Source organism: Sorex araneus, chromosome 1 (genome assembly GCF_027595985.1).
Source record: "Sorex araneus isolate mSorAra2 chromosome 1, mSorAra2.pri, whole genome shotgun sequence".
NCBI lineage: Eukaryota > Metazoa > Chordata > Mammalia > Eulipotyphla > Soricidae > Sorex > Sorex araneus.
Genome location: NC_073302.1, coordinates 213,191,197 through 213,217,224, shown reverse-complemented (window position 1 = coordinate 213,217,224; position 26,028 = coordinate 213,191,197). Strand labels below are relative to the sequence as shown.

Genomic DNA, 26,028 nt, shown 5'->3' with positions numbered 1-26,028 from the left:
ATCTATGCTATTTGTATACTAACTAGTGTATATATGCAACATGAAGAAAGAAGGAAGCTTGTTTCTAGTGGTTTAGGGTCTGCTTGTGTTTTCAATGTTCTATTTTGAATAGAATTATTCATTTCCTTGATGGTCTTTCAGGATGGGACAGCTGGAAAGAATTACAGATTTAAGGATGCAACTAATCTCTATCTCAGTCCACCTACCATTTGCCACAATTTAGTTCTCTGCTTTATTTCTGAAAACAGTTTCCTTGATGCCTCTACTAAAAATATGTCCACACTGAATTTTCTTTCAAAATTCAGATTTTTATTAATAAAACACAAATGAATTAAAAAGTACTGATTTAATATTCATCTTTTTCACAGATGTAATATCCAAACGAATTCAGTTGAAAATCAAGGGGCTAGAGTGATAGCACAGTGGGTGGGGCATTTGCCTTGCATGCGGCCAACCCAGGTTCGAATCCCAGCATCCCGCATGGTCCCCTGAGCACCGCCAGGAGTGATTCCTGAGTGCAGAGCCAGGAGTAACCCCTGTGCATCGCCGGGTATGACCCAAAAAGAAGATAAAAAAAAGAAAATCAAACTGAATTCAGTTGAAGTACCTTAGTAGGCAGATAACAGTAAGAAATTTATTTCACCCCTATGGATTTGGGGATGGGGCGAAAACTGAACACCATGCTAGAATGTTCACAAAGGGACGTATCTGACAGTCCATGGGACGATTCTGGCTTATACTACCAGTAATTCTACTCATTAAATATAATCATATTCATATAGTCTTTAGTTCCACAAAAATAGCATTTCATATTGGTGGTAGAATGTGTTTGGTGAGGTGGGAGGGAGGTAGGAAATAGAACGGTGATACAGCATTTGAAATGAGCATGTACTCTAGAGATTTTTATTTGTCAAATTTATTTCTATATGATGAATATTGTGTAATATTGCCATTGAGAGGAAATTCCTTCACAGAATTAGAAAGTACATTGAGTATAGGTGCTCTACCTTGAACTATAAGTTCCTTTGGCCTTTATACTACTGTCTGCACAGAAGCGCTCCAAACAACTAAACTGATTGCTTCTTTACTGCTTGGCTAGAAACTCTTTCATTTTGTAATACATAATAGGGATGCATATTTTACCAAGAATTTTCCTGATAAAGAATATCTATGAATTAAAATAATGCTTTGTGTTTTAATAGAACAGCAAGGCAATATGCAGAAATCTACAAACTCTGGTATCTCCATGGAAATGCTGAATCCCACCTGCCAAGGCACCGGAGCTGTGCAAATGAGAATCAAAAATGCCAATAGCCACCATGACAGGCTGAGCCAAAGTAAATCCATGATCCTCACTGATGCTGGGAAGGTCACCGAACCCGTAAGTCAAAAACCCCGGTACCCCAAGACCCCTGACAGAATTTTTTAAAAAACAACAATAACAACGACAACCCACTACACTCATTAGTCTCGTGTTTTTCATTTTTCTAATGTGTGTGATGAGCAAGTCTTTTGTTTCGTAATGCTTTTTATCTTGCCTACTTATAGTCATAATAACATCCCCAGTTGTGAGAGAAGAGCTGGGCTTAATCCAGAGTGATAAAGTGGATTTGGAACTAGACTGAAGAGCACCTTTGACTCATTTTAAGGGCCTCCACTATCATGCTTCAGTGTCATAAAAATAATGAGGTTATGCTAGCATGTGGTGTTTGTACTTCCAAATACAGTACATCACTTCGAAAAGCCAGAGGCTAAAATTAGCTAAGAATGAACTGAGAAAAAAAAATGATTAAAAAAATCTGAAAATTTCTTCCTTCAAATCTCCCAACATTCTCCAATATTGGAAATCACAATTTTACTTGGAATCAGCTTCTTTGCTGGAAATAGTGTGGCGATTGAAGGTTTGAGAGGAAGCCATTTTGTCTCGATAATGTGTCATTAGGAAGATTTGAAATAAAATAGTTAGAGATGAACTCTACTGCCAATTGTGTCCCTGCCCCTGCACGCATCCTGAGCCACTAAACACACTGATTGTGATGAGTCTCCTCTGGTTAATTTTCTTCCATAATGGTGGTAACTTGCAGCTGAGGCCATAGGATGTTACAAAATTATTTATGCAATGCTAGCCACTCTTTTGGACCCCAGATCTATTTTGTTTCTCACAGAGAGAGCAAGAGCGAGAAATAGGTTAGCTGGGGATAGTCTGTGAGTCCCAGTCACATCGCAGAAACATGTGAGCTATTAATTGAGTGTTCTGTTAATATCATAGGGGCCTATGAAATATTCAGCTCCCTAACTGAGTTATTAAATGAGATAAACTTGCTCAGTAGCATGTTACCAATAATATTTATTCAGTCATTTTTCACTCACATTCCAAGTGCTAAATTAACCCACAATGATCTCAGAAGATCTCAGAAGCTTGGGAAATCTATGGTCGTATTCATTTTTTTCCTCAGGTGTTTTAGATAAATTTTGCAGAAAGAAGCCATCAATTATATTTTGGGAGTGAGAGATACAGCCTACACTAGGTATCTAGAGATACAGTTTTCTTTATTTACTTTCTCCTTTAAAGAACTGTCTGCGGGGAGACATAGCATTGCCAGCCTGAGTTCTCTTTTAAGGCAGTTAAATGTTCCTCCACTCTGAACTGGAGGCAGTGGTTAGAGTAAATTATTGGAATCTCTATAATGTATTATCAGTAAGAACTGTACCTTTGAAAAAGTTTAAAAGTTAAGTATATTTAATGATGCCTAACATAGTTTATTGGCTGTGTTTAACAAAAGGCACTATGCCGCAGTTGTTTTTGACAAGCATGAAAACATCACAGCATGAGACTGCAAAAGGAATTATGGAGAGAAATTACAAGTGATCCATCTCTCAATGAATTATCCACCTCAATAGCCCGCAGAACTCAGCTACCAATTAACACCTACTTTATTACATGTTGGGATGTACTTAATAACTTTCATGTGTTTATGCACTATTACCTTGACTGATGCCTCTTGTACAATTAGGCATAATTGGCATATCAATATGCAAAAGTTAAAAGGATTAACCCTCTTAAAACTAATGAGCATTTCTGTATCCAGCTGCTAAATGAGACAAAATTAGCATTTTTCACTTTTGGGCAGGATTTTATCATGCAGTTTCTCATTGTTGATATTACCTTGTTACATAACTTTAGTTTAGGGGGTTATATGCTGGACTGCTAGAGAATAAGAGTTTTCCAAAGTTAAATTTGCTATAATTATCCCAGTTTTTGTTTCTGCATTCTTAGCTTGGGCAATATGTATTCCTCGATAAGGAACAAAAATAAAAGTTACTTTTGGTTATGTGTGCTCAGTGCATAATTATATAAAAAGGGTATTTTAGTGAGGATATGTCATTTCACCAAGAAAACTTGGCTCAGAGATACAGTATTGAAAGCTTGCCATGGCACTAATTTTCTTTCTGTCTCAGTTCTTTTCATCTCTTTTTTCCATGCACAATTTTCTGACTAGATACTGACAGAATGTAAAGTATTTTGGCATATTTATTCAAACAAGCCTGTTAAAGATATCTGCTCAAGCTAAACTAAGAACTTGGTTTTTCAAAAGTTGGAGGTTGGGGTAGGGTCAAGGGGGGTGATTTTGAACTTAGGAGAAGTGTGAGGCGATGTCTACTGAGAATGTATGCTCATTTGTTCACATGTGCCATGGTTTGTCGTAACAGATACATAATAGATATATATAGAGATATACACATATATATTATCCATAAAGAAAGGGTTTTTTTAGGAACCTCATATATTATGTATCCTATTTATTATCTATGGCATATATATTTATACATACACACTAATTGTTCTATAATTGTGCAGATCTCATGAGAACTTACTGGATTATATAATAACATAAGAATCCGATAGAAAATTCATGATTACTTAACTTATTGCAAAATGACAGTTTGAGCAATGAACAAGTGTATAATTTTGCCATTATACATAATACCTCTTTTTAATTTTGCTAACATTTTAATATAAATTCAAATTCTGAAGTCATATAAAATTTTTATATATGTTATAAAAGTCTGTCATCTTTGACTTCTTGAATCAATGAAAACTTTGAAATGCCAATCAAAATATTTTTCTGAAGCTAAGGTAAGCACTCACAGGTGAATTTACTTGTTGAAAGTTTTGATTTCCTTAGTGCTACAGGGAAGCACTTTAAACAGTTATTAACACTCAATATTTTATTTATAGTATGAATTATTTCTCTATACACCAAATAATATTGTTAGATGGTTGGTAAGGCCCTTGTCTTTTCAAAATTCAAGGAGTCCACTTGGCTACTGGGGCCAAGTAGAAAGTTTGGACGGGGAAGAACATAGTTGACTAAAAATCTTCTCCCAGTGAGATTTGGAGACTTCCTTTTGATGAGAAGGGTACCTTGGTACCAGTGATTGGTTGTGTCATTTATTGTACCAACGTGAAATCTTTTAAAGGTGGACTACTTATTTACCCGAAAATGTGTTCAATACAGAAACAGAGGGCTTAGTGAGTGTGAATAGGGCAAGCGAAGTTTGCCTCTCTAAGGACTGAAAAGGCTAATGTGCAATCCAGCAAAGAGCTAATGCAAAAAAGGTTTTAATGCGACTTTCATGTTATTTATAAGACTGTTGCTCCAGCCTACTAGACAGTTTAGAATAGATATTAATGAAGAGTTTAAATAGCCCATATCAGGAAAACTACAGACAGGATTTGCTGGCAGGAACTGTTTCAGAATTTAATGATGGAGTCTCAGGCATCAACATGTATGAATATTCACCACTCCCATCTAGTAAAGCCCACAAAATTGTATTACTTCAAGACCAATGTGAACAGGGAAATATTTTCTTTTTAGTGTTCAGTAAGACTTAAGTCCAGCCATTCCTAAATGTTAACAATCAAGATTTCTTCTTTGCTTTTTCTTAACAGACTGTGCTAGTTCATTTTTCTTTTTAATATATCATAAGAGGAAAGAGGAAACAATTTTCTTTTGTTTCTTACTTCTGTGATTATAGGATACTTGCCAAAGTTGTGGCTAGCCAAAGAGGCAGACATAAAAATTGCTACTAAAAATATAAACCTTCTGTTTAGCTGAGTTTTTGAGAACTATTATGAGACTGTAGGACTTGTCCGTGTTTACTTCAAATCAAGCTTATAGTTAGGTTTGAGGCTTTGTTTGTATAAATTGTCCTGAAGTGGGTCCTGATATTTAATTAAAATGACACTAAATCACATTGAATTGATAAGACTTGGCATCCCAAACAAAGGTAATTGCCCGTATTGGTTTTGTGCAAAAATAGCACTGCTTGGAAAATGTGCAGCCAACACAGACTGTCAACTCCATTTATAGATCAATATGTGAAAACCATTGATCAAGCGGGCATGTATAACAGTAACACTTTGCATTTATTTGTTGTTTTTATACCACATTAAGGCTTGCAGGATTATAGACTTCCTAAATATTTTGACTTCCTCATAAATATATGATCTGTTGCATGTTAATTAAATGAGAGACTGCAGCCATTTCTAAATTTGTTTTTAGTTTGATGATTTCCTTTTATTGCTGTGGATTGTATGATCTGCAAGTGGATTAGTTTCCTTCTGCATAACAAGTAATAAAGCTTATTTTAATGTGTCCTATTTAGTATAAGATGTGACTGCATTTTTACTTTGAAAAATGGAGATAAAAATAACTATTTTCTCTTAGTGAATGGCTTATCTTGTTTTATTATTAACTGTTCATTTTCAGTGCTCAGGGTAAAATGATTTCCTGGCATATTTTGCACACCCTATAGATAATAGGTCTTCTTGATTTGTCTGATAGGATTTGTTTTCTCTTCTTGTTGTCTTGCTTTGTAGTACAGCATCTGATCAAACATTGTGTTAAAAAAAAAAAACGACTGATCATCTCAATTAAATTCCAGACACACACAAGCATAATTTGAATTCTGTTTTTCTTACTTGAGAACCAGCCAGTTCATAAGAACTATTTTTATACACTGTCTTCTGTACTTAGATCTTTCTTATCTAATCAATGTAACAACTGTGTTCTGTTCCTAATCTTTATTGGACTATTGTGGATGACATTTGTAAGCCATTTGGTTTATATATTTTTTTTTTATTTTTTTGCTTTTTGGGTCACACCCAGCGATGCTCAGGGGTTACTCCTGGCTTTGCACTCAGGAACTACTCCTGGCAGTGCTTGGGGGACCATATGGGATGCCGGGGATCGAACCCAGGTCGGCCGCATGCAAGGCAAACGCCCTACCTGCTGTGCTATCGCTCCGGCCCCATAAGCCATTTGGTTTATAAGGAAGAGCTTGAGGATGGTGGAGTAGAATTCTTGCTAGATCCAAGTTTCGATATGACTGCACGATAATGGATCTTTCACTGCAATTTTCTTTGCCACGGAGAGATCAATTTTATTGAGAAATCTCTTTATTTTGTCTGTATACCTTAGGAGTGTTACTTTGAAAACAGTATATAGCAGTATATATAACACTAGAACTATGAAAGAAACCAAATCTCAGACATGAAAAGAAAAAAATCCCCAAATTCCAGGGTTACCTAAGGTAAGTCTGCTGAAGAGCAGATGAAACAGTTTATTAGCTAGAATTTTGACTTTTACACAATTTGCCCTGGGACAATTTGCCCTGGGAATCAGGGGGAGGAGATTCAAACCCACAATAGAGTTTTTTTTTTTCCCCTTGTCATTGCCATCCTACATCATCTCATGCTGGGAAAGCTTTAACTCTGTTTACCAAGCACAAATTGGACTTGCCAAAGGGTTCTCAAAGTTCACCACAACAGTGCAGATTCTTACTTCAAAGAATGAATCCGAGTTCTGAAATTCAGGGACGTGACTGAGTCCTTTCCATTTTCACTTGAGCATGGCTAAATTTGTTTATAATCTCCTACTGATTGAACATGGCGCTGAATGTACATGAGATACATTTTTTTAAAAGTTAGTCCTCTGATTACTAATTTGAATCCAAAACTCTAACCTTGTTAGCATCTGGACTTATTTCCATAATAACAACCCCTTCAGAACCTACAAAGTAATGAATAATTGACAACAAATGAAATGTTTTGATAGTTGTCGGCACAAAGCATGTTTAATGTTTTGTGTTGCTTCCTAGCTAATTATGTAGATGACACATTTGTCAGACCTTGACTGCCATTAGAAACGTGTTTCCAGAGGGGAGAAAAACAGGCTATTCATAGAGTAATTAACTAGAATGCTCAATGACCTGTGAGAGATTCAAATCGCTGCCAGTTCAGACATTGTTTTGTTACAGAAGCAGAGGGGTAATTAAAATTCCAAATTACAGTCCTATGATGGAGCATTTGTTTGTTGACAGTATACTCTTACTCTAGTTTGTTAATTCTTTTTTAAATTGCTTCTAATCCATTTTATAGCTTTAGGAGTTCCGTCTTTGAATTTACTGACAACTAATATGATGGTAAATTGTACTTCAATGGAGGGCTGTGTGCCTCACCGTTTTCAGGGAGCACGCACGAGGTGGGTGGGATGAAATAGCTCCTTCCCTAAAGTGACATATCAGGTGCTGTCAGTGGGAATGCCACTAACGTGGAACATCTTGTTAAATGCTGTGTTTCCAATTCAGTAATAGAGGGAAATGTCCTCACAGAGAGCACAGCGATACAAAGGAAATTTGCAAGGAGCTTTTGAAAAGGAAAAGGAAACCGGATCCCTGACAAGACATGATTGATGAAAGGGTTCTGTGACCAAGGAGAAAGGAGTGAAGACTGAGGGTGACGAGGGAAGGGTGTTGAGTTCTGTATGAGAGATGCAACAGTCTAGGAAGGCTCCCTTGGATCACTCACAGACAAGGGCATGCTTTGCAGTCGCAGTCTCTGCTTCTTCCTCTGGCCAGGAGCAAAGTATGGCTTTGGGGGTAACACTTATGAAATTTACTGATGAACTACTGGGATGCTTTATAAATCTAAAAGGCTAACATTGTCTCAAACATTCAGCTCAAGTGAAATATTTATTTAGGTTGCTGAAAGTGAGAATATAGTTTTATTAAGAAGATGTGACAGCAGTCACCCCATGTTGGATGCACAGGAACTGACAGCAGCATCCAGCGAGCTTTGATTATCCCGAAGTCACTGTCAGCTAGGATTGATTTTCACTTTCTCCGTTTATGTAAGGGTTCCTGTAAGACAGCTGACCCTGAATCACGTTACCTTGTCATTTCACTGCATGGATCAAGAGGAGATGAGCTGAAAATAGCTAGACACTGACCTTGAACTTGCCAGGAAAGTGAGAAGTGACAGCGTTGTTTTTTTTCTTGTTTTTTTTTGTTTTTTGTTTTTTGTTTTTGTACAGTTCACTTACAAAGATCAAGAACTGTTACTCTGATGAGTTCACTGTAGCAACACCAGGGGGCAGAGCTGTACTAGAGATCACAGGTAAAAGAGCTTCTAGATCAGCATGGAAAGGCTCTGAAATACCAAGTTAGAGCCAGAGGTCTCGTTTTTACATCTTAGTGTAGACATAAAGGAGAATTACTGATGAATCAAAATCTCAGGTCCCCTGATGTTCATAATCAGTAATCTAAAGTGTACATTCTAATTAAAAAAAGGTTACCTACTATTCTCTGTGGCAGCAACGATGCTTCACTACTAAATTATTTGAATCACCTCTTATTTAATTCATACATTACTTTCACCCTTAAAATAACTTTTAAATCACAGTCACTATCATTAAGAGAATTTTATAGCAAATTTCTTTTTGAGCGTAAGCATAAAAAACCCGCAATTAAAAGTTAGCACTGTAATAGGATGATGTACACCTGCAAGAAGGTGAAATGCCAGCCACAAATTGATGTTTGTCATTTTGTAAATGTTAGTTGTACCTTTCACGTTTACCTTAGTTTTCAAAAATTGCCCTTTAATAGAATATCACTAGATCCTCAATCTGCTTTGAAAGACGCTATGTTGAATGTGCTTCTTTGCTAGCATGCGGTTAAGCTAAGTCATTTTTATACTGGTGTGAAAGTCTCTCACAAATGCCCTTAAATAACTTTTCAAGTGAAGCAGAAAAAGAAACAGGTGGAGAAACAGAAGAACAAGCACTGACTTGATTATCCCCTATCTTGTCAGTGACTTACATAATGGTTAAGTAGAATCTTTGACTGTGCCAGCCCAATACCACGGCAAACCTCAAAGTAGAAAGATCTTTTCCTGTTTATCAATTTCTTTGTGTGCCCACATACACACATGTATCTACCATGCATAGATAAACATATAAATAATATATAGTTAACATACATCTCTATAACACTAAGGATAATGCAGATAGATACAAATTAAAATGGGCATAATATTTATATATTTGTATTTACTTTATATTTAAAGCAAAAGAATCCTACACTTATGTCTTCAAATACTAAAATTCCTTCAGTACTCCATCTATGTAAATACTTAAAGACTATTGACATTGTTAAGATCTTAGTAATAAATAGAAATCCATATTCTTTAAGAATGGAAACCAAAGGAGACCGTTCTGTTTTCAAGAAGTTGAAAATATCCAAAATACCTGCATCATAACAGAAATCTGTAGCACCTACTCTTATCATCACGTAAACGAAAGAGCTTTGTGTTTTGTGGATCAGACCTATAATTTAGTAAGATTTGCTGTATGTAAAGAAGCAAGCCAGTGAATTTTCGGTTACAAAATAGGCCTGTCTAAAATTGATAACTTTGAGGGCAATTCTGAGGAAGGGTAACCTTTAAAGACAGCAATTCACTCTCCATCCCTGAACAGAGAGTATAGAAAATCTCTCTCATGCCCTCTCCCAGATGGGAGGAAACCCATTCTTAAATGCTTGATTCACTCTGCTTCTGAGGTCAATGTAAACATAGAGGTATTGGCAGCTTAAACACTTCTCTGGAGTTGTTTCACTTTTCTTCTGAGTGTAAAGCTTTTAATAAGGGACTCAGTCCCTGATGTGTTCCGATTTGGTTTATTGTTAACATCTGCTTAATTACCCTCTCAGGTTTGTGTTGGGAAGCAGGAAATCATTTGAATCTGCCTTTGAATCCCTATTTTCTTAAAGAGATGTGGGCAAAGTACATGTCACTTTTCAAAGAGCATATTAAAAACTGATAAACAGAGCCATCTCCAAATGGTACAGTGTAAGGAAAAAGTGTGGGATTTGTTTGTCTGTTTGTTTCATTAGTGTGTACTACAAGTAATTAGCAAATGTATGAAAAGAGATGATTTTCTCGTGGAAATTATACCATATTCTTTACCATATTCTTTACATGCAAATTCACATGTCTATCCTTTGAAGCGGAGGATTTCTGGTTTGTACTTACTTCCAGTGCACTTGTGTAAGTTAACTTGGGAATAGAAATATGGCATTTAAGTTGTATCAAGATGTAGGGTTCTCATAGAGTAAGAAAGTTTAGGGTTCTGATAAAGTGAAAGAGAAATACTGTTATTTTTTTAATAGAGTAGAATCTTAGGGTAAATTAATAAAATTTAGACAAAATTCAGTTACTTTATACTTTCTTATCTGTCTCCTTCTCATTATGATAATCATATCTTCTTTCCTAGAACAAAACAACAAGTTATATCTGATAGTCACTGTCATCATAACTATAGCTTAGAGTGTCCACATTCAAATGTCTTTTTTTTTTTTTGGCTTTCTGGGTCAGACCCAGTGATGCTCAAGGGTTAGTCCTGGCTTTGCACTCAGGAATTACTCCTGGTGGTGCTCGGGGGGCCGTATGGGATGCTGGGAATTGAACCCTGGTCGGCCGCATGCAAGGCAAATGCCCTACCTGCTGTGCTATCACTCCAGCCCCTCAAATGTCTTTGTCTATAAAAATTATTGTGACTTATAATCATCCCTCACCAATTTATCTACAAATTAATTTAAATATAACAATTTTGGTGAAATAAAAAAATAACAGAATAAAACACAGTGAGGTGTCTATGTATTAAAGATTTTTACAAGTCTCACTGGAAGAAAGAAGATAAATTAGTTAATTTTACTTCTTATAAAGGAAAGCATACAAATGACTACTAATGTTTTATTTGTAATTTTCTCAGTAAATATTTTCAATAAATTAACACATTCCCCCTGAAATTTCAGGATGCTAATTGTGGAATTGACAGCATTCATAAATGGTCACCTAATTTTTCTGTTAGCACCTTTCACAATACCATAAACATAAATGGCAGAGTACCATTTCCTTTTATCTCTTTATGAAAAAAACATATCCTTGCCTTATGACCTTGCATTATTTCTGCAGAAGAGAAGAAATAGTGATGACACTAACTTTCCTTCACTACTGTTGGTCAACTGACCTACTTTCATTCCCACAGGGTGAAAGGAATCTGCAGTTTTCATATTTCCAATAAGGAGGGACATGTGTCTCCTTGCATCGAATTGCCTTAGATCATGTCATGTAGCACAAAGTGACCCCATACAGAAAGACAGGAAAACAAAGTGACAGTTTTGTTTGCTCAAATATAAATGCCAACATCAAAATGTGGGAGTAAGTCCTGGAGGTCTACTACCAGATCATAGGAGATATATAGCAAGATCTAATATTTTTTATTCTGTAATAAATAATAAAACATTAAAGAACAAATAGACTGAGATCAGGATAAGTAAACTAAGTGATGCTTCTGCTGTTTTTGAAATTGTTGAGAAAGTTTGTCTGACTAATATTTGATAACACAACATATACTGTGTTCTTACCTACTTGATCACAGCCTGACAGGTTTCATGTACATTCATGTCCATTTTATGGACATTCCCTTTTTTTCACACATTACTGATAAGGTCAATGCCAATAATAAATGATCAGATACTCAGGAAAGAAGGATAGATGTTTGCATTCTTAGGTTATTCATAAACTCCATTTTTTTACTTTAAAATACTATTGCAGAGGCAGAAGTGATATTATAGTGGAAAAATGTGCTTTTTCCACTTGTGATCAACTCAAGTTTGATTTCCAGTCCAACACCTCATGCCCACCACCAGTGATCACTAAGTGCCAAAAATAAACCCTGAACAAATCTGGAAGCAGCCCCCAAACAAAACAAACAAAAATAAAATTCTAATGTATCAGATGCAGCATGCTCAGAGTTCCCATCTTCAAAACATTTTAGTTAGTAAAGTCCTGCCTTTGAATGTAACCTCATTATTATTGTTTGTATTCTAGCATCCTCCATCTTATGTAATAAAAATCCTATGAAATGTTACTCCAATAGTGATTCTGATGTTACAGCACTAAAAACTCTTAGTTCACTGGGTGGAAATCATCTTAATCCAGCCTGCACTGTTTCTTTATGAGAGTGAGCAAGATATAAAGTGGGTCAAAAGGACGAATATTGTCATACATCCATTCACCGTCTTTCCTTGTATCCATCCAATAGTCCTTGATTGACACCTACCATGTATCAGATACTGTTTTGAAAAGTTTGGACACAAAACAAACAAAACCTTTCTGTCCTCTTAGGAGGAATATGTAAGTGAAGTAGAACCTGTAATACGAACTCTGGTTCTTAGTGCACTTTATCCACTTTCTAGACACCATTCTTACCATTCCTGCTTCCCTCCTTTAACACCAGTATTAATACCATGGCCCTTGAATTTTGACATACATCCTTCACACAGTGTTTAGTATGAGACTGTGAAATAAGAGGCTTCAAAATATCTTCCTGAGGATACACTCCTATAGGCTACAACTGTCAAATGAAGTATTATGTGCTTTTTTTCTTCTTCTATTTTGAGTAGGTCTCACACTAGCAGGTGTCTGGCGTCACCGCTGACAGTGGTTAGGCTTAAGATTCAGTGGGTAGGGCCATACCTGGCAGTTCCCAAGGTATCACTTAGTGTCAGGAACAAACTCAAGAACTTATGCATACAAGATGTGTACTGTCACATGAGCCATCTCCCAAGAGAAAAATAATATTTTGAAAGCAATAACTGCTGCCTGATTTCACACTACTTAAAACTCTCTTTTGCACACTACCATATTTTCTGTTACCTATTTTCATATATTCAGGCTTTTAATGTACTCTTTTTGCATAACATGCATATATTTTTTGTTTGTTTTGGGGCCACACTCAGTGGTGGTCAGTAATTTTTCTCAGGCTGTGCCCAAGGACCACTCCTTGGAACTTGAGGGACAATACAGGATTGAACCTGGGTCAGCCTCATGCAAGACAAGAGCCCTACTTTCTGTATGATATAACTCTGACCTCATACATAAGTTTAACTAATTAAATTTATAACGTACTTTTTAAAGTATACCTTTTCTTCCTTCTTAGTCTTATGATAAACTTTAATTGGGGTTAAAATAATTATTTTATAAATACAAATTTAAATTTTCTTTATTTGAAAGCTGTATGGGGTTTCAACAAGAAAATAGTACTTAAAATCCAATTTAGAATTTCTAAGACAAATTGCTGCCAAATACTTGATTTAAAAATAATCAATGTAGAGGCCAGAGGAATAGTGCAGGTTTTAAGATGTTTGCTATGCATGTGGCTGTCAGTCACAGGCATTGCATGTGGGCCTCTAAGTATCACCAGGATATACCCTGATTCCATATCCAGGAGTAGCAATACCTGAACACTGCTTTGTGTGAGTCAAACCCCATTCTTCCCAAAATCTTAATAATTTTTGTTACTAGGGTCTGGCAGGGTCTGGTTAAATATTACATTTCAAATATCTATGACTTGTGATATTTTCTGTGGTTTATGGTTAAACGGATAATTGAATATATAAATCTACCTATCACTAGTGTTATTCGTTTCTACTTACAGAGAGAATGACCACATAAATACATAAGACACATTGCTTATGGGAATGTATTTTTTAAGTTCATGGAGTTTATCTAATCATAGTTTCTTTTGTGGCACAGAAGTTTCTTAATTTGAAATGTTTATCTTTGCTTTATTTTCATGGCCAATAGCATTGAATCTTTATTATGAAGGGCAATGCAAAAGAATAATACTTGGGTATCAGAAAACAGGAAAAGAATACTACTTGCTGCTATGTGAATGTCATGCCAAGTGAAGTTAGTGAGAAAAAGAGGGCAGTATTAGGAATTATCTCTTTCATTTGTTAGGATATAAAGAAACAAGCATAGTAAGGGAAGGGCAGGTGACCAAAGGCGACAGAAAATGACATCTGGTCTGTAGAACTGGGCTTACCTGGTGGGGGCTAATGGGAGTGAGCATTGAGATGGTGGTAGAGAGAAGTATACATTCTGGTGGAGGGTGTTATCTTTTAATAAGGGCTGCATGAGACCTTATTATTGACAGTATTGTAACTCATGAGCCTCAAGTAAAAACAAAACAAAAGCAACACATTAGTTGTTATGAAACCGATGAACGTGTGCAGTGAATAACTGTAAGCCCACACAGTGACCTGTGGATTTTGACTCAGCTGATAGTATGAACTATCTTGAGGTTTATACCTTTAAGAAAATCAAGGAAATAAAACTTTTCTGAGGATTAAACCCAAATGCCCGAAAACAGATGACTGGCTAAAGAAACTTTAGTACATCTATACAATGGAATACTATACAGCTGTCAGAAAGGATGAAGTCATGAACTTTGCACATAAGTGGAACAACATGGAGAGTATCATGCTAAGTGAAATGAGTCAGAAAGAAAGAGACATACATAGAAAAATTGTACTCATTTGCAGAATATTAAACAACAGAATGAGAGACTAACACCCAAGAATAGTAGCTGTAAGTACCAGGAGGCCAGTTCCATGGCTTGGCAGCTGACCTCACATGCTGGGGGCAGCTCAAATAGAGAAGGGAACACCAACTAAAATGTAGTGGAGGATCCACTCAGGATGAGAGAGGTGGGTTGAAAGCAGACTATAAATTGAACACGATAGCCACCCGGTATCTCCATTGCAAACCTTAACACCCAAAAGGAGAGAGAGAACAATAAGGAATTCCCTGTCATGGGGGTGAGGAGGGTACAGCATGGGGGGGAGAGACGCTGGGGCCATCAGTGGAGGAGAATGGGCATTAGTGGAGGGATGGGTACTCGAGTATCGTATAACTGTAACACAGGCACGAAACTCTGTAACTGCACCCTCACGGTGACTCATTAATAAAAAAAAAGAAAATATATATTAAAAAATTATTTCTAAAATTATGGCCAAAATATAGAAACAACCTAACATGATTAAAGATTTGACTCTGTTTATCTTAAGTGTTTCTTAACCTGATAACTTGATCACACAAAATAGGTTCTATCAAGACTTTGTATTTCCTTATTTCTATCGTGTGTCTTTAATAGGAAAGCAGTGTTGCTATGAGAATGGACAAGGAAACTAGCATTAGATTCCAGATATATTCAAAGAACTGTTTTGTACCTTGGGACTATGAATCAGAACTTTTCTCCACTCACTGTGTCATTTCATATCTCAGTCCCCATTTGCTACCTGATAACTTAGTTTGAATCAATCTTGGAAGACCAAAGCTTCCTAAATTCACCAACATAAACTAGAAGTCTGACAGTTTCTACAGAATATTTATGGCAATGTGGAATTCATATACACAGAGTTAATGGGTCTGAAGCAGCAATCACAAACAAATGGCTGACTCAGTTTTGCTACAGGTATTTTAAATCTGGGCTTGTGTTTTAAATATTTTTATAAGCCAAAAGTTGGAGTGGTGATAACTCATAAATTTGCATCACTATCTTGGCACCAAAGACAGTTCCATTTTATCTCTTATGGTTATCGCCACCGACTAGCTATTCAAAGGTGGGAGCATAATGTGGCTAGTCAAGAGGTAATAATTGTTGGCTATAAAATTCATAATTTTAGATGACAATTATGAGTCATAAATTTGGAAATGTGGGTCCTACCACATTTTACTGATAGCATAAAAACAGTCTGTTATATAGCTAAATATGAATTTTCTTATTTAGATTTCCTCATTTGGTTTTAATTTCAGATTTAGAGTCTTACATTATTATAAATTAACAAACATCTTGCTGCATTTTAGACAACACCAAAATCTGTGATTACTTATGGAAATGGGTATTCTCTTGTCACCAAGTTATAAATATTCTATTTTTTTCCGGGTTATCTAGGATTTAACTTCTGTGAGTTTTGTTAAATAGTTCTGAAAACTTGATGAGAATCTAGTTTGCATGAGAATCAGTGCACTTCTAAATCTTGTCTTAAAAGAAATCACGCCAGACTTTCAAAAGTGAGAAATGATGCTAGAAGTTCACAGTGTTATATATTTCAATTAGATAATATTTGACAAGTAGTCAAGTGATATCATTTACTTTACATTTGTTATTGATTGAACTTAAATTGAAGGCCTTGAAACTTTGTTAGTATTCCTTTTTTTAATTGACATGTGATATCTTTTAAGAAATGGAGCACCGCAAAAATGAACTACAGTCTCAGCTTCTTTTAGCTAACCAGCATTTCTTTGTATGGAGCAGCTGCGTGAATAAGTCAGAAGTGTGTCTGTGTCTTGGCGTAGAGAAGACACATGCTCTTGAGGGAAAAAAAAATCCTTTGAGACAAAGATCTAAGGTCTCTTAGAGATCTCTAGCTTGTATCTTTTATGTTGAAAATAGCCTAAAGATGTGTTCTATTTGGACGAAATAGTGTTTTTCCTTCTTTTCTTTCAATTGAAAGCATTGACTTTCATATAGAAATAAAAAGTCTTGGCATCACCATTGCCCAAAGAATAAGCAAAAGTTGAATGGAAGCAGTTGCAGCCCATCTAGATGAGACAAATGTTCATTAGTTTACAGTAGTTGAATCAGACTGTTTCACTGACCGAGTCACCTATCGGATATTTGAGTAGGCATAGTTTTAGCATATATGTCTTAAACATTTTTACATGCTAACTAAGACCAGAAAAGATGCCTGAGTTGTCATCGATATCTGTTAAAACGCAAGTATCCTTTGAGTAAGAATTTTCTAAATTGCCGTTCCTAAGTAGGAATAAGATTTGGAAATTGGAAAAGAAGAGAATTTTTAATGTAATTATGACATAATTATATTATGTGATAAGTATTTGTTACATAAACTATGCTTTGAAAAACTTTACCCTTTGTTGATGACCAGAGAATTTACTTCCCCTTTGACACACAAATCTGTAATCATAAATCAAAGTCATGGGGATATGTGGCACGCCTCTCCTCCTGAAGTGATCTCCCCAGGTTCAGTCAGAATTGTCAATGGCAAGTGTCATGAATGGTTGTAATGCCCTTGATTATTAGATATTAGTTTTGTACAGGCTGTGTCTCAATTGGTGATATTTGACTCATGATTAGAGATTATTTTTAGACATTGTAAGTTGAGTGTATCATCCTTTTAAGTAAATATGTATGATTACCTTCATAGTGTTTTGCTACTCTGTAGGAACAACTAGGATTCTAAAAATTATGAATATAAACTAATGTTGGGTAATTGGTGAAAAATACTAGCTTCTACTATTATTCTAGGATGATTTATTTATTATTTTTGATCTTCTGAGCCATACTGTGAATGAATGCAAAAATAACACATATGTAATTTATTTTAAGCACTATGCTAGGAGATATTAAATATTATAGAAAATACTATTAAAATTATATTACTCGCATGTTAAAGCTTTTTACATGCGAATAATATAATGTAATGTCTGATAATTACCTATATGCATGTTGGCCTTCATCTTTACCTCTGACCAATTTGCTTTTTTATTTTAATAAAACAAATATTTACCTTTTTGGAACATATATCATTTGTTTGGTTCTGTGCTAACTGCTAAAACAGAAAACTTTCATGAAATACTCACACCAACAAATAGATGATGAAACTGAGATGTGACTCCAAACATGCTTAATAGAAAAGCCCAAATTATTCTGAGCTAGAAAGTTGTATTATAGAACTTAAGCCCTGAAATCTAGCCCTGTTAAATGCTCCTGGTGAGATTGACAATCTGTTAGGTTCAGTTTGACCAAGAGAAGGCATTGCATCAAATGTATGTTTAAGTTTAAAGCAATTAAGTTTACTTAACGTTAACAACCAACTAAAACTCAATCTTCTATATCATTTTGTCTGACTGGGTTTTCCCCATTTGATATATTATAGAAATAATATAATTCACTAATTATGTATTTTATTATGCACAACTTCATTCTGTTTTATTTTGAAAACTTATTACTCTTCATTACTGTTCGTAGTTTTACGTGTTCACATTGGATATTTCCTAATAAAGAAAGCTCTTTAAAATATTTAAATAGGATTTAAATAGAACTTGGCTAAAATAAAAATTCTTTTAAAGTTAAAATCCTTTAAAAAGTTCAAAATGTTTAGTAGGTTATAGTATGTATATTTGATAAGGGTCACTGGCGCTCTATCTCTCCTGCCACCTGTGTTCGGTAGTCTCAAGCGGCTTCTGGGGAGGTAGATGGCGATGGGCAGGTGAAGGGAGGAATGAGGGCCAGAATGGTTGGTGTCAGTTGCAGTTTATTCCAGTCTCCTCTCCATTCTCCTCTGATTCTTCTCCTGCCTCTCCCTGTCCCACGTTACTTCATTCTCTGTCTGGATCCCTCTTCAATCACCTTCTCCCTCTCTCATTCTCCTTCTGGCTCTGGATCCCCCAGCCCACTCTTACAGCCTAGTTAAATTCCAAAGCATGAGGGGTTGGGGTAATAATTACACGATTACATGTAGGTGTGGTCATACAATCAACAGAGGTAAAGTCTCTCCCTCATGGGATGCTTCTTCTAGGACATCCCTCATACTGCAAGACGACCCACCCAAGAGCGGAATCCCATGGGTGTGTCTCCTCCCCTTGTCCAACAAACATATAAACATTCATAATATTAATTATTTTGTATGGACAGAGTAAGAGATACATTAAACTTTTAGAATTGCTCTTCTGGGGTCATCTCAATCTCAAACTACAGTGCTCAGGATGGATTAGTCTTTCCTATCCCTAGCAGGGTCCAAATCTCATCATTATTTTTGGGTCATGGCAGAATTTGTCCATGACCATGATTTCAATTTATAGTTGAGTATTGTAGCTCTTTGGCCTGGCCCATTTCAATGCCAGGGTAGCTCACAGCTTACCCTGGGTCCGTTCAGTCCCTCCTTTGGCCCCTGTTTATGGGGTGCTAGGAACTGAGGGCAACTAAGGCTTAAGTGGAGAAAGCAGATACCCCGGGCTGTGGGTTGTTTGGAGACAATTTACTCCCAAGTTACAGAGCATAATATTAACTGTCTTCCTTTGTCCATACAAAAAGGACATTGCTTTAAAGAAAATATTCAAAAGATATAAGGAGAGAAGAAAGGCAATATTTCACTCATACATATAAAATTATAGGTTTAAGAAAAATCTGACCGTACAAGTTGACAGAGTCTGATTAGGGGAAATGCTGATTAACTGGTTTGGGAAGAGAGCATAGAGAAGAGGTTACAGAACAAAGGAATCAGAGTGGCACAGGAGCACTGTGATAAACCTGAGCTCTCTGTGGCAAGGGAAACAGGACATACCAATGTAATCTTAAAATGTTTAGAGCTACATTCCAATAAACAGAGGAATGGAGGTGCTTCAGGAGCACTGTGATGGGTAGCACCCGAAAAACCTCAGTTCCCTATAGGAAGGGAGAAAGGAAAAATCAGTGATATCCTACAATAGTACCTAATAATGCATTTTCTGATTTTATAGCAGAATGATTCTATATGCACACAAAGGGAAGACATGATAATCAGGGTAGGAAAAAGTATAATCTAGAGATAAGGATCAAAAACCTACTTTGAATGGGAAAATATTGATAGTTTTTCAGTATTTTAACAATGAACAGTCATGATTTAAGTCACTGGAAGGCATACCTCAATTCACCATTAGCCTTATAGTACAAAAAGCAAGATGCCTGCCAGCCCAAACTAGGCAAGTATTCCTCTACTGCACAGGTGATGTATATACTTAGACATCCAAAATAATTTAGTCCTATATCATTACCACATCTCTTTATATTCATTCAGAGACTGAGACTCCAACAATAAAAAAACACAGTAGAGATATTAGGCTTCTGTCAGTAGGATGAGGCATACTTGTAATTGTCATTACTATAGATGTATTGCTAAATATAAAACTAGAGTTACCATGAGCAGGAGTATAAGGGAGGGTGGGGACTTAATTATTTTAATTAAGTATGTATTATATATATATACATATATATCTCCTGTATACATATAATTAGTTCACCAGAGAAAAAGCGCAGAGAAAGCAGGTAATGATTCTACTTGTGTCAAAATTACCCTGTGAATGAAACATTTGAGAGAGAATTATATTTGTCATACTACTTTCAAATTAAACATAACTTTAAGATGGAAATTCTGTCATCCATTTGGTTAATGGATTTAGTCCACAAGTAGTCATATGGTAGTTTATAGCTAAGTCAGGTTGTATTTGGTTTCATTTAACAGAAAAATAGCACTTATTTAAAATAATAATGGACTTTTTAAAAACCATTAATGAGAGATAATCATTCCCTAGAAGCCATAATGCTTGGTTAAAGGTATATGTATATATATGTATATATATGCATGTGTGTATATATATATAAATATATTAGTGAGACAGACTTCTCTCTATAGTCATCCTTAAAATGTTGTCTCCTGGCCACCAGATGGTTGTTTTACATTTAGTTTTTCAACTGCAAGGAAGAAGAAAAGCAAAGGGCAAAAGACCCGTGCATGACAAACCTACTATACTTAAAATAGCTTCCATGAAAGACACACTCAATTATGTCTGCTAAATTCCCACAGTTCAAAACTATCATATATTCAAATTTAGATTCTTGGAAGGTAGAAGAATGTAGTTTTTAATAAGAATATGTTGTTGCTACAGAAAAAAGTAAGTTAAAGATGGCAGCGATCAAAAGATCAGAGTTAATTGACAGAGTAGTTTAAGGGAAAGGAGAAAACGGAATTTCTTAGATATGCAAGGATTTGTAATACACTATAAGATGTTGAAGTTATTTGATAGTAAATAATTTTAAATACAAAGGATTTCTTTGGAGTCTGTTTGGTGAGAATTAGTCAGAAGAAGATAAAAATAACAACAAAAAAAGGTGGTGGGGGAACGCTACCAAGGACTCCAAATAGTTTTTGAACCTATAAATCGTGTTTTCCTTATGCTAAATTCATGAAGTGAAGATAGGAAAATAAAAGAAATTAAGAAAATTATGAACATAAAGCTAAAAAATATGAAGATACATTAAATGTGGGTGAGAAGGAAATTGAGAGGCTACCAGCTGGATAGATGGAAAAACTTGAATTGATTGAAAGAACGAAGAATGGGATAAAGTGAAATGCCAAATGGTCAGATATGTATTTTGGAAGATTAGAGTTTCAATGACTATAAGAGATAGTGGTTTTGAACTTTTTACACCTGATAATTAGGTACTAATACCAGTTTCAGTCCACGATTTACAAATGTGGTGTTGCTTAAGCTTCTAACATAAAATGTACTCCTCTTATGCCTGTGTCAGCTCAGAGATGAATACCAACTGATTTAAGGGACAATGAACAATCAGTGATGTGAGTTTTGAGCTCAAATGCTTGATATGTGTAGAGAAAGGATTTCTTTCATTTACATTTTTTGTCAACTACCAACACATGATATCTAAGGCCACATATATAAATAAATCTCATTGACAAAAAGTGTAAACATAAAAGTTGCCTTAACCCTGCAAATAATCCTGCAAAGAAGTTAAAGTCATGAATTTAAAATTGGGTATAAGTCAGAATAAATAAAAAACTTCATTCAAGAATTAAGAGATTCCTAATAAGGGTTAAATGTACATTTTAAAATGTACATATTTCACTTAAGTACCTGTAAATTCAGCTTCATCAAAGATAAAGGTACTTCATAAGAATGGAGATGTGAACCTAATGAAAAGCTAATGAATCTAAATGTTATATATGATCTAAAGATATGTTAAAGCAGAAATATTGTTTCATTTGTGTTTTACATGTAATATTAATAATACTCACTTGTATAGATGTAATATGAGTCCATACATATTTGAATATATTTCTAGTATAATCTAAGCAGTATTAGGTAGCATTGTTCAGCATGATAGTTTTAATGTCCTCACAGAAAGAAATCAAAATTTTCTTTGCAGTTTTCCCTCACATAGCAGGTATCAGATATGTTTCCAGAAAAGTAATCTTGCAACATTACAAAAAATGCTGAAAAAGTCAATGTGTCTAGATAATGACAGGTTTTAACATGCAAAATAAATGATCAAAGATAGATATAAAGGGCAAACATCAAGGTAGAGATTTTTAAAAAGTAAATAAATTCAAATAATAAAAATAATCCACAAAAAAATTTTAGAAGCTTTTATTTTATCTCGAGTAAATATAGTGGAAACATTTTAAATGTAATTTTGCACTTACAGTTTGCCCTAGGATAAATTTATAAGCTCTATTAATAATAAAAGTTTAATGGCATATTAATTCTTTGGAGATTGGTAATAGTTTCTGGACAAAGTTGCTTGTATCTTCTGCCCAAGTATATGATGGTACCTTAGCAGCAAATCACATGAAAATGTCAACAATATGTTTGATTTTACCCACTAAGAGAATAAAAGAAAATCCCCACAAGAAACATTATAAGATAATGGAATGAGTAAAATTAATTGTTTTTCAAAGGGTCTTTTCCAGTTTTGTTCTCTACATTTGATTTCCCTTTCCAATTTGGCCCTCAAATATGCATCCTCTTATTGGAAGATGTGTTTGTGTTGACTATTACAAGAGCCCACTGTAAGTCAACTTGCATTTATCAAGCAATTCCCTCTCACCCAGATATTCCCAGTATAGTCACTACGAGTAATCCCCCTTTATTTTCACTCTCCATTTGTACCTGGTGAATTCTATATTATATTAATTCATAAAACTGGCTCTGCCAGACTCCCTACAGTTACAATTATTAAGGCTGTAACTGAAACAATATCTCTCATACCAATCTTCAACCAGAAGTTCTTGTCCTGAAGCTCTTGTTTCACATTAAGACACTAATGATTGCCTCAACCAAATGAGCAGTTTAATAATCACAAAAAAGCTGAATGAAACTATTCTGATCATCACCTCCGAGAGCTCTGCATTCCAGCATCTTTCACATCCATATTGGCAAACACTTAACAGAGCTTTTTTTAAAAAAATAAAATTAACAAGCACTCTTAAAACTCAATATTCTAGCATAAATTATCTTATTTTTCATTTTATTTTGCCAGGTAATATTACCTGTTTACTATCTTTTTACTTGTCTTGCATGAGGTCATTTCAACTAAGACCCTAGTTAGATTCCTGGCACCACATATGGACCTTTGAGCACTACTAGGAATGAATAACCTGAGTAGAAAAAAAAAAAACAGTATAATCCCTTAGATCTCATTGGTGTGGTTCTCCCCCTCCCCAAAACAAACAAACAAACAAAAAATATATACATATTCACACACATGTATATTCACTGTATCACTGTCATCCCATTGTTCATTGATTTACTCGAGTGGCCACGAGTAATGTCTCCATTCATCCCAGCCCTGAGATGTAGCAGCCTCTCCTTACCAGTTTTCTCAATTAGAAAATGAAATGAAACCTATTATTGTTTCTGTATTTGGCATATTAAATACGCCACGGGGAGCTTGCCAGGCTCTTCTGTGCAAGCAGGATACTCTTGATACTCTTGGATAGCTTGCTGGGCTCTCCGAGAGACATATATATATATATATATATATATATATATATATATATATACATACATACATATATCCTTGGGGATATTATCCCCAAGGGACCCAGCCCCAGCAGCCGACCTCCACTACCCTACCACCACCATGCTCCAGGCTGCTTTCCACACTCTTGGGCTGAGCCTCACGCATGAGCGAAGTCCCCCAGAACCCAGGTAACACGGAATTTTGTCATTTTGGACTCTGGGTTCAACAGGACCCGGGAGCAGAGATCCTCTGCCTGCTTGCTCCAATTTCCAGTGACCGAGGGGTCACACCCATAATCTACCTCCTGCCTGCCTCTCCCGGAAGGTAGCATAAAATGAGGCCCCCATAACATATATATTATGTCTGCATATATGTATATATTATAGTATGTAGAATATGTATATAAGCATTATATATTATACATGTATTTGTGTGTATATACCTATATACCTACATTTTTATACTTCCAGGTCATACAAATACTGCCTAGGGACTATTTTTACTTCTCCGACCTTTTAAAAATGTTCTTTCTCTAAGAACTGAGGTGAGATAGAAATGTTGTTGAATAATAGAAATTAAGTAACACATTAGATTGTCTATCTGATTTGTTAAAAGAGTTGGCACAAATTTATCATTGTAGTCTTTCTCCTATCTGGAGGGACAGTGGAACTACAAGGTATTATTATTATTATTTTTAACTTGTATGTCCTCCTGGAAAAAGTAAAAAAAATATGATTCCACAATGAAGTCTTTATTTCAACACAATGTATCCTGAAAAAGTATTAATGGTACTTTTGTAATTGATCAAATGGGAAAAAATGTCTTTAGATATTAATTAGACATAGTAACATAATTCACTTCCCTGCTAAAGGATTAACAACACTGTGGAGACTTTCTGTATCCAAGTTCTAAATCAACTTCACAATGTGGACTCCTAATTTTCCCTAGAAACCTGCAATGCATAATTTGGAAATGGACACTCCATTGTGGTGGACTCATACACAGAAAGATAACTAGAGAGGGTTAAACAACATCAAGCCTGTAGTTTTATGGGTCATTAGCTCTTTAATGCATCTCAAGGGCTTCTAAACCAATGAACTGAGAGCCTTGGGAAGGCCTGGGTCTGACCGGAACAGAAGAAACGAGGAGGAGAACAAGTATTACCAGTGCTTCATGCTATTAAAATAGTCACAAAAGACTAATTTGAAAATGCATTAACCACATAGTAAGTTAAGACCCATCACAGATCAAAAGTTAAGCTTTGGGACATGAAACAATTGACGGGGATAATTCAGGGAGGAAAGATTGGGTGAGAGAAGCCTGGATTGGAACATGACCTGCTAAACTTTTAAGGCCTGTGATTGGCAGAGATCTGTGTGATGAGAGGCTTGCACTGGGTTTTTTTCTCCATTAGGAGAGAAATGCCTGAAAAATGGAAGCTGTGATGTCTCCATGAAGAAGCAAGTTGCAGTATAGAGGACAGATGAAAACAAACACCTCTCAATTTATACACAGATCTTGGGATGAATAATGCCCTATTAAAGTCAAATTCAAGAGCTGGAGTGATAATACAGTAGGTAGGGTGTTTGCTTTACATGCAGCTGACCTGTGTTCCATCTTTGGTTGTTACGCCATCCAAAAAAAAAAAACAAATAAAAGAAATAAGTCAGCTTCAGTAGCCATTGAGGCAACTCTTTTAAGAATTACATGGATTTAAACAATAGTAAAATATTTTGGGAGTAGTTCTACCTACCAGGATTCTCCTATGTACCTAGGACTATGATCAGCAGCTTGAAATCTCAACTGATATGAAAGGTATTCTCAATGAAAAGTAGAAAAAAGCCAAATTCAATTAGGAGAATCAGAAACAGCCATTAAGGTTAGCTATTTAAATAATACAAAATTTTATAATTGCATAATATATAATACCTAAAAATTAATATTTCATTAAAATAAAGCAAATATTACTGTCTGGTGAGAAGTTTTTAACATGTTGGCATGTTTGAGAGAAACCATAGCATTTACAGCTGTAAAAATTAATGAGTTTCTTTATTAGAAAGCATTCTTCTGTGTTGTCAACTGATCACATGAGAAAAAGAGATGACCTTATTTCCTTAAGTAAAATACATCAGGATATTTTTGTTTCAATATCATAAGGATTCACAAAGATTTTCTATCCTCATAAAAAATGTTAAGTGAACATGACAAAGGAAATTTTTGTTATTCACCCACACTC

The 26,028-nt window shown here is 35.4% G+C and overlaps 1 protein-coding gene across 1 annotated transcript in view; it reads left to right on the top strand.

Moving 5' to 3' along the window:
* The first annotated feature begins 1,216 nt into the window (after positions 1–1,216).
* Positions 1,217–26,028, top strand: part of ARHGAP15 (Rho GTPase activating protein 15) — a 696,849-nt gene continuing 672,037 nt past the window's right edge. Inside the window, exon 1 of the mRNA XM_004614082.3 lies at positions 1,217–1,381. Within this exon, the coding sequence (XP_004614139.3) occupies positions 1,217–1,381 (165 nt within the window). The remainder of the gene's footprint in view (positions 1,382–26,028) is intronic.